This window comes from Accipiter gentilis, chromosome 13 (genome assembly GCF_929443795.1).
Source record: "Accipiter gentilis chromosome 13, bAccGen1.1, whole genome shotgun sequence".
Classification (NCBI taxonomy): Eukaryota; Metazoa; Chordata; class Aves; order Accipitriformes; family Accipitridae; genus Astur; species Astur gentilis.
This window is the reverse complement of record NC_064892.1, coordinates 31,188,364-31,200,453: the sequence shown is the minus strand read 5'-3', so window position 1 is coordinate 31,200,453 and position 12,090 is coordinate 31,188,364. Positions and strand designations below refer to the sequence as shown.

At 41.4% G+C, this 12,090-nt stretch overlaps 1 protein-coding gene across 1 annotated transcript in view; it reads right to left on the bottom strand.

Annotated features, from left to right (window-relative positions):
* The window catches only part of GTF2F2 (general transcription factor IIF subunit 2), a 90,623-nt gene that overhangs the window by 36,054 nt on the left and 42,479 nt on the right, over positions 1–12,090 (bottom strand). Inside the window, exon 6 of the mRNA XM_049815740.1 lies at positions 10,956–11,037. Within this exon, the coding sequence (XP_049671697.1) occupies positions 10,956–11,037 (82 nt within the window). The remainder of the gene's footprint in view (positions 1–10,955; positions 11,038–12,090) is intronic.

The window sequence follows — 12,090 nt, the reverse complement described above, 5'->3', positions numbered from 1 at the left end:
TGAAACATCTGTGAGGATGGACTAATACGTTAATAAAGTTGGAAGTTTGCTATCTCTAGCATTAGTTATTTATAAAGTCAAATGTAAATCGTCAGTAGAATACGTAGTATGAGTTGAGCACAGAATTAAATTGCTTTACATTTTAAAACGGCTGCTGAAGATAACCCCTGGATAAACTCACTTGCAATTTCATCCAAGTCAGAAAGGGCTATCCTAAACTCACATCAGCGAATCTTCAACGGTGCTTGGCAATACTAGGAGCACCTGGCACACTTAAAGTTGGAGTGAGATAAGTACGCTGGTTGAGAGAAGGGAAGGAAAAGTGGGGGATGGAAAAGACACACACAGAGAGTGAGGAATTGAAAAAAATCAGTCTGTCCTCCAAAACATCCCAATTTCAGTCGGTCTGCCGCCGCAGGTTCCGCTATTGCCCTCCTCTACCCTGTAAGTTTAAGTTCTGATCTGTGCACAGAGCAGTTTCTAAATTGTTCAGAGATGGCCCAGCTAGAAAAGGCTTTAGATAGGTTACAACACCTTTGTAAAGACAATGGATCCCAAAGAGACAAAAATAAAATAGTTTTGACAGGGCAGGTGACATACACGAATATATACTGCTATGATATACATGGATATCGATAGGATATTAATTCAGTTGTGCAGAATCACTTTCAGTGCAGAACACTATCAGCGTTTATGTGTGTCAGAAACTTGGGTGAAGATAAGCACGCTTCATTTTTTTTTTAATTGTTATGGTCCATTTAGTGGCTTTGCTATATTCGTTACACTCTATTGGAAACTTCAGTTTCAAATACCAGCACATAATCTCTCTCAGGTTCACTTTATGCTATACTTCGCTTCCAAACTCGTGGCTTGCAAGCACCTGAAAGAGGAGTAGCTGACAGCTCTCAGATGCCACACTACCCATTTTAACTTTGTATTTGGACATTTCAGACTTTTTGTGAGGCGTTGGGAAAGCACAGAGCAGTCACCTGGAACGGTCACCTCCAAGGCAAAACAGATCTTCACAACTCCTGTGCGACATGGCACGTCTGCCTCCACTGCATGGGCAGGAGACAGTTCCTTGCCTTAGGCATGAAACTGATTGTCCAGTCTTATATCCACATATTTCTTAGAGTCACGGAATGATTTGGGTCAGAAGGGACCTTTAAAAATCATCTCGTTCCAACCCCCCTGCCATGGGCAGGGACACCTTCCACTAGCCCAGGTCGCTCCAAGCCCCATACAACCTGGCCCTGAACTCCGCCAGGGATGGGGCAGCCACAGCTTCTCTGGGCAACCTGTGCCGGTGCCTCATCACCCTCATTGTAAAACATTTCTTCCTTGTGTCCAATCTAAACCTGCCCTCTCTCAGTTTAAAACCATTGCCCCTTGTCCTGTCACTACAGGTCCTGGTAAGAAGTCTGTCCCCATCCTTCTTATAAGCCCCCTTTATATATTCAAAGACTGCTATAAGGTTTCTCCAGGCTGAACAACCCCAACTCTCTCAGCCTTTCTCCACAGCAGAGGTGCTCCAGCCCTCTGATGGTTTTCGTGTCCCCCTCCGGACCCGCTCCAACAGGTCCACGTCTGTCCCGTGCTGAGGACCCCAGAGCTGGACGCAGGACCGCAGGTGGGCTCTCACCCGATGGGAGCAGAGGGGCAGAATCCCCTCCCTCGACCTGCTGCCCACACCGCTTGGGATGCAGCCCAGGACACGGTCGGCTTTCGGGGCTGCGGGCGCACGTTGCCGGCTCGTGCCCGGCTTTTCATCCCCCGGTACCCCCAAGTCCTTCTCGGCAGGGCTGCTCTCCATCCCTTCATCCCCCAGCCTGTGTTGATACTGGGGGTTGCCCCGACCCAGGCGCAGGACCCTACATTTTATATATATGTGTGTGCTACAGAAAAGAACCACATTATACAAGAACAAACTCAAACAAAATAGTAAACTGAAGTAACACGGATCCAAAACCTTAATGATTACAGCTAGTTGTCATAAAACTGCTGAGTTCCAGCTCACTGCCATGGGCAGCAGGGAAGGAAGGAACGGAGCAGCAGCGAGCCCACAGCACTCTTAGGCTTTCCTGTTGGGAAACATCACAGCATTCAAGGTACGAGGATAGCTCAGAAAAAGCTTCTCATCCCAATCTCAGGTACGGATAAAGCACATCAGCCCTACAGTGGTTTCACATGGACACTGTACTGTTCAATAAACATACTCACAGCCAGATTTGTAATACTCTTTCTACCAGTGCATTTGTGTTAGGTCCCACTGGTGGGACTGGCTTAGCGTACAGTGCAAAATTTTCAGCAGAGCATCACGGATACTGAAATGACAATGATTAAATCCCAGAGAAATCCACTAACTGCAAACAAAGGAGGCAACAGCTTATCAGAAACATCATAACAGATCATAACCAGAAACCCCAGGAACTGTATGATTATTGTCTACAAGGTTCACTTAAGAAATGTATTTCATTAAAAAGCACAAAGCAACTTGCAAATTTCAAACTCAATGTAGACTCAAAATAGGAAGGAGTACTTGCATGATTTGCACATCACTAGCACTGACATTTAAGTCACATTCTCTTGATAAAATACCATTTCAAAGAGAAACCATCTCGTTCTCTCGCAGCCCTGTTGGTCTTGCGATGGTAACAGGATAAAAATAGCAGCATATATTTCTCTTAAGGCCATAAGCAGATGTGTCTGTATTTAAATGCAGGCATGGAAAATACAAAGAATTTGAAAACCATCATTTTGATATTGTTAAATTTGTGCATGCACATGAATGTACGTAAGAAATATTTTAGGCAGTGGTCCTTTGTATTAATTTCTGCTCCTTTCAAGCTGTGGAAAGTAACATTCCGTAGAAGAGCTTTTGTGAAAAATATACTGAAAATGATTTGCACTTGACTTGAAATATAAATAAAACCCCTAGGATTTTAAAGTTCCTTCACTCTATGTGCAACTTAAGTATAATTTGTTGGCCTCTGATACTGACAGTCTCCTTTTCTCTATCCAGAAAATTCAACTGGAAAAAAAGGGAGTTGAAGTAGTCTAGATGACTGAAATGCAAAGCATTTTACATTACATCTCTCTCTTAAAAAAAAAAAAAAAAAAGTAACTTACTATTGTTTTTCATTTTATGGCGTTCATCTGAATTCAACTACCAAGCCATTTTAAAAACATCCCAGACTCCAGCATTGGCAGGTGGCTGCACAATATCCTCTCTTTTGGAAAATATTTCAGTATTGCATCTGAGTACTAACTGATGGTTGCAGTGCTTCAGCATTTTGTATGAATATCTGAGGTATTTAGAGAAAGAAATATTCTCCCATAAAATATAAAGCTGTAATTAATTCCTAAAGCTGGGATCTTTTCCACCCACAGAGCCTTTGAGGAGCAGAGGAGATACCTCTGTTTGCTTTCCCCGCGGTGTAGCTGGCCCTGTGGCACTCCAGGAGTTAAGCTCCCGATGGAATTTTGCTGTGTCTTCAGGAATTAAATCACCCACCGATCACAGGGACCCCCAGTTTGAGAAGCATTGGAGCCCTACAGACAGAAACTCCCTCAAAAAAAAGAACCAGAAACAGAGGATGGATGGTTTGTCATCTATGAACTCATTTGAACTTGACGACACCCCAAGTAACAAGTGCTATTTGGATGGACACATATATACTCTGTCACCCTTCAGGCCATCATTTTAGCACCTTCCTGCAATTCCATGAATTTCAGAAATATTTTAATACACCAGGAAATCAATACGTCACCACCAGAGCTTGCCACCCGGTGATTCTAATCTTGGATTTTGCACAAGAATAACTTTTAGTACTCAGTGATATCATACAATTTTTGGAGCTCCTTGGCAGCAGGGTAACTGTTGGACGATACTAGTCTACCGATCTCTCACAAATTGCAAATATCATCAGTAGTATGTGAACAAAGTTGCTTAAAAATAGAAGATGTGCTGTGGTGCTGACATTCTACATATTGTGTAAATTTGAGCTCGTCAGCCTGGTAGATGCCAAAGCAGTTTTGCAGAACCCAGAACGCTGGCAGCACTTGGCATGACTATAGCATCTGGCATGGTGGCTAGGAAGAGATCCATCAGGTTCAGTGAGCTCTGCTCTGCAACAGAGAAAATGAAGATTTACATCCAAACTCTGACACCGATGTAGAAATAGCCTTTTTTATACCAGCTAGCTCTCCCTTCCCTGACAGGGTCAAGCATGACAGTAAACAAAAAGAACAGAAGGTTAGTATGTCTGGTAACACAGGGTAGGTGATGATAGTTGGAACTGCACTCTCTGAAAGAGATTTTCACCCGTTATAGCGTGACTTTCATCCTACAGAGGGAAAAGAAGATGAAAAGGAGGAATTGGTGCTGCCCTGGGAACAGGAAGGATGTCCCTAAGTACTAAACAAGTCCCTCACTGATATCTGGAAAGCACCTTAGCAGCAGAGACATCTTTGTAATTGTTGTAGCCCTGGTAACAGTAAGGTAAAAAGACCTCCAGCACGGTCCGACACCAAAGACTTTGGTTCCAAGAGAAGGAAGCTGTGCCGCTGACATTTAGGTTTACTGGAGATACAAGTACCCAGAACTGGTGCTGAGCGCTGGTACTGAATGAGGCTTTTTTCAGCCTGAAGAAGCTGGCTACGACTGAAGCCTGAATATGTTCCAGGGCGACTATTTTTAGCCTCACCCCTTTCAGCAGATAAAAAGGAAATGGATGCTTTTTGGCTAATTACCACAAAGGCAAACTGGATATATTCTTAAATGCAACACCTCTGATAGCAAGGGAAAAGGAGCAGTGTCATCAGCAGAAGAGGAATACTGTTTCACGAACTCCCCGTTAAAGAAACAGGACAATGAGAACTCTCCAGTTACAACTACTGATTTCCTTCCCCAGGGTATAAGGAAAAACCCATGCGATATTTGCCATAAACTCTTAAATATGCATCCCTAAGTAGCTCTCTTCTTTCTGAAAATGACCTTCACGCTAGGCTCCTCTCAACAACGCGCCTTTCTAAAAGGCACAGAACACATTCAGTACGCCCGCTATTAAAAAACGCCAGAGCATCCCACATCCCAGCGGCATTTTATCACACAATTTCAATCCCAGAGCAATGCAGGGGTGTCTGGACACAGTCTTGGGCAACTGGCTCTAGGTGGCCCTGCTTGAGCAGGGGGTTTGGACCAGACGACCTCCAGAGGTCCCTTCCCACCAGAACCAGCCTGTGATTCTGTGCCTGTCACCTGGAAATGATGATACTTAGAAGACGGAAAGAAGGCAAATTTCCTGCCACGCTGTAACAAAGCCATTTTAAGGTAAAACAAAAGGAGAATGGTAAGTCAGCCAGCAAGGAAGCCTACTTTTTTGATCCTCTGCCTCCAGGCATTTGCAAAAGGAAGGAAACTGAGATCCAATGATCAGATCAACAGTCTCTCACAAAATGTAAGAGAGTCTCGGTTTCCATAACTAGTATGATTCATTATACTGGAAAGTATATTGAAAAAATATAGGAATGTTTCATGCCTCTTTTTTTAAATCTTTTTTTTTTTTTTTTTTTCCCCCCTAACCCCCCCTCCAAATTAGTCCATATACACCTGGCTACTAGAAGTTGAAGACAACAACGAGGTTAAAGGGATATGGTAACCTTCTGCACCCAGCTGCAGGTTTAAGAGAAACCTGATAAAATACCTGCTGCATTACAAACAGTAGGTTATTCCTTATTTATTAGCATTATTGTAATGGCTGGAAGCAGTGCCAAAATTAGGAGCTTTTCGTATCACTGAACAAAAAAGCATGGTAATATAAAAGACCTATTAAAATCCAGGCTCAAAACAGCACTTGTAAGAATGGTAAAAGACAATAGACAAAATGGAAAGGACAAGAGACAGAGAAAAGAGCCACAGATCCCAAAGAAATACATAGCAAATCAACAAAAGCAACTCTCCCGACCTCTGAAATGGGGAATAACCACTCCTCCGTGCTGTTGAACTCATCTTACTTTAACCTTATTTTTCTTACTTGCTCTTCTCCATTACTCTATTCAAAAAATGTGAAAAATGGACCAAAAATGGACAAAGAAACTTAAGTACTAGTGTGCCTGCTACTTTGCAGTCCAATTGTTCACAAGCAGAATGGTATTTGCTTGATTTGTAAAAACTGGTGGGTGTCCAGGAACATAAGGCAAATATAAAATACACCTCTCAGCAGTACACATTAACCCTTATGAACATGATTATTAGATAATTTCCTACAAATGGCAGATTATTCTCCAGGAAAAACTGGCATTGGAAATATTTTAGCACATGGAAAAAAATGTGGGTTTTGTAGTTAACGACGAGTTACTCAAAACATCCTACGGAACATCTTTTTGTATTATGTTGAATCTTACTTCAAGACAAAGGAATTGATCATCGATACTTGAAAAATCAAGATTGCACTGACTGACAGGCAGACGCAATCTCAGCTTTGTGTAAAAAAGGCCTCCCCCTTCAAATAAACTGAACAGCATTTGTGCAGCACATCAGCTTTTGTGGAAAATGCACGGATGTATTCATACATATTTATTTTGAAAGGCAACTCATAGCCAGCTAAGCATATCTACAAGAATATATATGAAGTGGCATGCTGGTCAAATTATTCATTTTCTTTTGCTAGTAGGGGGTATTTGGGGAAAAATAATGGCATAATGCTCATTTTCAGCAATATACTGAGCTGCCAGTCAATACTCTCACAGTATTTTAGAGAAGATGAGAACTCATCTGCACTAACTAAATTTCACTTGCTTGGCCTAGACTACCAAGTGTCAGGACTTCTAGTGGCCTCTGTAATACGGCTGTAAAGAAATGGGACTTTTCAAATGTGGAAGTTCATTAACTATTCCAGAATGTTTTGCAACCCATTTCTCCTAAAGCCTATCATGCATGTTTCTTCCAGTAGCTTCTTCTAAGGACGTTCATCATGCTCTCTGTAGAACTCTTAAAAGAAAAAGCAAGAAAATATACCAAATTCTTGCAGCCTTGTTACAAGCTGCCATGTTGGCAACTAATGATACTTCAAGATGTGTTTTTGAGTTACTTAAAGAGAATTATAGGGATTACCGGCCTTACCGGAGTGTTAATTGTCAGCTCTTCTAGGCTTTCTGTAATCCTGGGACTCCTTTTTTGTTTTAATTTCGTGTACAGTTTGGGAGAGTTCAGTAATTCACCTTATGTATAACTGAATCAGAGCCATTTTGAAAGGCAACCAGCATTTCACTGGTACATTTGAGAATGAAACAAGGACTCTGATTTTACCCCAGTTTTTGCCTGCCATCCACTCCTGTTGGGGAAGTGCTATCAAACACTGCATTCAGCAACTGCTTGAGCTGCGCTTTGCACGTGCCTTCAAAACCTGCCGCGAGAACTGTGAGCCTGGTGCCCAGCCACCCCACGGCCAAGGACCTGGACCTTGTCGTAGCTACTCAACTTGACAATGTCGCTTTGAATCGGAGCTTTGCAGAAGTCGATCCCAGAGATAGAATTTTTTTTTCCTTCTTAACTTTTCCTCAAAATGAAATGTAGGTTGAGAGTATAGGATACTGATGTGTTCAAATCATTTTGGAAAATAGAATTCTTTCTGTGAGGAATAGAGAAACAGAAGTAAACAGAAATGGGAATGGGGGACCGAGAAAGAATTGGGGAAGAAGAGGGTTCGCTATGGTCAGAAGGACGAACAGAAAGAATGTGAGGACCAGTACAAGGATGGAAACAGGTAATTTGGCAGAGAGATGGGGTGCATGCCAGTCCCCCATTTTCCCCCTTCCGTGCATAGCAAAAGCCCCTTGGGAGTATCAAAATCTTATTCTCATCTCCTCACAAGTCAGCTGGAGCCCGAGGGGATCCCGAATGTTTGGGGGACTCCTCTCTCCTCTGCCACAACAGCTGACATGCCACCGTCTCCCTTCGTCTGACAGGCTTGATGGGGCAAGAGGGGAAGCATCAACCAGAAAGAGTAGCGTAGGGACAGTATTTTCTGTGACCACCACACAGTAAAAACATCCGCAGTTGGGAACAGTCCGCCTATTTTTTTCACCCACAGTCCAAATATTTTTAAGTGGGACTGTGAGATCCACTCCCACAAGACAGAAATTAGGACAGGTGCTTGGAAACCCCATATTATTGCCTCAACAGCATCACCAGCGGTAACTGCAAATGTATAACTAATCATTAAGGTGTAACAAAGAACAAATACATTGTTAGTAAAAAATTTCTAGGAAATTCAACAGCATGAAGCTTTACTAGTGCAGGATAGCAGGTGTTTCACGGTATTTGTTCCCCTTCTAGAATCTGAAGTTCAGGAAAATGGAAAAAAAATAAATAAACCTGCCAACAACAAAACTTCCAAAATGGAAAACAGCAAGTGAAGGTCACAACCTGAATCTTTGTTTTACCTTTCTGACCAGCTATCCGTAGACACACATTTGTACCTTGTATTCAAAGTGTTGTGAACATCAGCCATCTACACCCTTCCTGTAATCAAATCAAAAGCTGCTCCTTGGGAAAAAACCTTCCCGTCTGCTACATGTGATAATGCTTTCACCAAACTCTGTGCTTTCATTGCCCACCCTCAAACCCACACGTCACACATATCTCCCACCTAACTGCTGGCAGCCCCGTCACAAGACCATCACTTTGTCCTCTCACTGAAACTGCCATGGAAATCAGATGCCACGTCACACCACAAACCCATCAGCCGACTTCCCTGACCCAGATACGGACGGTAAAATAGATGGGATCTATAGCTGCGTTTAATACCAGGGAGATATATAATCCCTTTTGGTCACTGCCAGCTCTCGGAAAACAAATGATTGCAGCTATTGGAGCGTGCAGCTTAACTTCATTTTCTACATCTTCAAAGTTTGAAGCAACTGCATTTATCTTTTATTTCCTTCCCAACTCAACTTACTATTGTAGCACTCAAAGCCTACACAACAGACTTGCTGTTTTATCAATATTATCAATTCCACCTTTGGAGAGTCTCTCTCATGTAAAGCACAATAGTAAATAGAAAAATGAATAAAAATGGTTCAATATAAACACAGTTCTGTAACTTACGTGGTTTATCTTCAATGCTGTCACTTTTTTAAAGCACAAATACAGACTGCAGCATGTTGAGGGTGGGAGAGAGTAAAGGGAGTGAAGAGAAAAGTTAGATCCTACTACTCGAATACCAGAGATGGTATTTGGACATAAACCAACTTCTTCTGAGGCTGTAACTGCTGGATCTGCTAAATCTCATGCTGATTCCCACAAGATTTTTTTTTAAAACTTTTTGGTAAGAGGCAAAAAATCTTTAACAACATGGAAAGTTAGAAACTAGGCATATACAGTCTGACAGTTTTTCTACAGGAAAGAAAAAACAACAGTACCATCAGTTTTAAGCTGCCAGTTCTCCCAAACACAAAACCTGCCTTTGTGTTTGGATCTTCATTGCTCCTATAGGAGTTGAACACAACAAAATCAAAGACCAGGAGGGGTTCCATGCCTGCGTGCATGACAGAAAGTAGAATGCTGAGAAATTCAAAGTTTGGGTAGCATGTCATTAAAGCTATCAGTTTTGTTTTGGTCTCCTGCTGTGGCCTTACCAGAAGCAGCTTAGCTGATCAACTAAGAGAAAACTGTGTACAAAATGCAAAAAAAAGCACTTGGATCAGGCAACCTGTGATTAAAACAATTATGAAGCAAATACATCCCACAGACTATATTTGTATATATTTAAAATTGCCAGATTGAAATGAGTCCTTTTCTAGTAACATCACAGTTGCTTCATACTCCATTTCACACAGATGACAAAAATCATGATAGCAATCACAAAACACAATCTGAAATGAAGTACTTCACGTACATGAGCAAACTCATGGTACTGATTTGCCAACAGCTAGAACATCGTCTCAGAATTGAGCACAATAAGGAAATACTGGAGCAGTTTAGATGACAGAAGAGGTTAATAAAACATAAGATACGGCAAATGTAGTGTATGATACACAGAAAACAGATCAGGAATTGGGGAAAAAACATCACTTTGCCTTTTCTGCATTTCTTTTGATGATTCGAAAACTAGTCACGGACGACTCTCTTCCTGAAATCTCCTGCTTTGGATTTCTCTATTTACAGCAAACTCACAATATAAAAGGATGATTTAATTAAAACCCACATGCTTGAAATTTATAAATAAGTATTTAATATAATACACAATTCAATTCCAAATCTGATTTATTACTAGAGTACATCATCAAATTAATTATCCGTATGATATATGAAGCACATGGTAAATTCTAGATGTAGCAGATTAAATTTTCAAAAGTCACTAAATGACTCTGTTAAATGTATGTCTTGTGGTTTCCATGCCACTTTTGACATTTTCAGCCATTACCTTTCCTACCAAGCAAGCCAGTCTAGGTCTAGTACTTCTCCCTGAACTCTCTCCTATTTGGGGCATTTTAAATAACTTTTCAGAGGTGTTCTTCATCTAGTATGGCACAGTATTAAGTGGAATTACATTTAGATGATCCACACAGAAACCCATACTCAAGAAGCGTGTCCCGACCAGACCAATGTAAACCTTTAAGTCCTCAGGAAATCCAGCTTTAATCACACTTGAATATAGCCACACATTCGTATGTTCACGTATGAAGAGGCGCAACGTGCGCTCTAGTAAGAGCTTTGCACGTGATGGAACGCAGAAGTCTACATCATCCCACCAGACAACACCAGAGGGAGGTACAAGCCCCGCGCCAGCCTTCCTTCCCTCCCTACAGTAAATCCACCCCGAAAGCAAGAACAGTTCCAATCCTGTATAAATCCTACATAAGACCATGATAATACTGAAGTCATCCATCCCTGGTAAGACAATAATAAAGCATCAGATATCACATATCCATTTGTAATAGAGCACTCCTACCTTTTCAGTTTCATATAATTTTCACTAGCTGCAGGTCTGCATTCAGCACGTTGCACCACTATTCCTTCCAAGGAAAGTTTATCTAGAATGAGAAGAAACAAAGCAAACCTGGACATTAAAATAAGATTCACCGACATGGTCAACGTTTGAATTATTCTTCACTAATTAAGCATTTAGTAAATATCATGTAATTATAAGTTCTGAAATCTCAAATTAAGTTCTAAAAATCTCTGTTTAGACACCAAAGAAATAAGCAGGAAAAACATGTTTGCACAGCTGGTATACCCTAGACTTCCTGATTTTGCCATCAGGTGTTTTACATATTAAGAACGAATCACAAAGACCAAATTTTAAATAAGAGATGGTAACTATGTGGTCCCCCTTTCTCTAGATTGCCGCACTCATTATCTAGGAACTGTTTTCTGGAAATATGTATTGAGTACAGTTAGTGACCATGAAAAAAATAATCTACAAAGAGAAGCCAATCATCAAAGTATCCAAAATTAGTGGAAGATAAAATGAGACCTAATTCTATTCCTATCCTCAGAAAAAGAGTAACCTATTTTCACCTTATTACAATTTAAAAAAAAATTGTTCACTAAAGGACCATAATGCAATACAAGTAATTACTACATATGCTAACACTCAGGGAAAAGAAATAAAAACTTGCAGTTAGTAACCTAGGAGATCACATACTAAGTTTTAGTTAATATTGCTCTCTGTACATTCACCTCTGTAACACAGTCACTTTGTAATCCACCGTGGCCTAAAGCAACGCTGACTAACAGAGCCATGCAATAGTACCAGCCTACTCCACCAAGGTGGAAAAGTCTAAAAATTAAAAGCAACTTCACATAGAAAGGAAGAGAGAAGTGATGGTGGGCAAACACCTGCGGGGGGGGGGGGGGGGGTGCGTGGTAATTCATCCGTCTCTTTGGGACGTAGCCAGTGCAATATGTGTAAACCAAACACCTCTGGAACAGCCTCGCGTAACAAGAAAGGATGAGCTTTAATGGCTTGATTAGCTCTCACTATTTAAAACGTCCTTCCAACAGAGAGCCTCATCTTACTGTTGGTGTAGGGTACTACACTGTCACCGTCACCTTCAGCTGGCAGCGTCACAAAAGGTAACAGG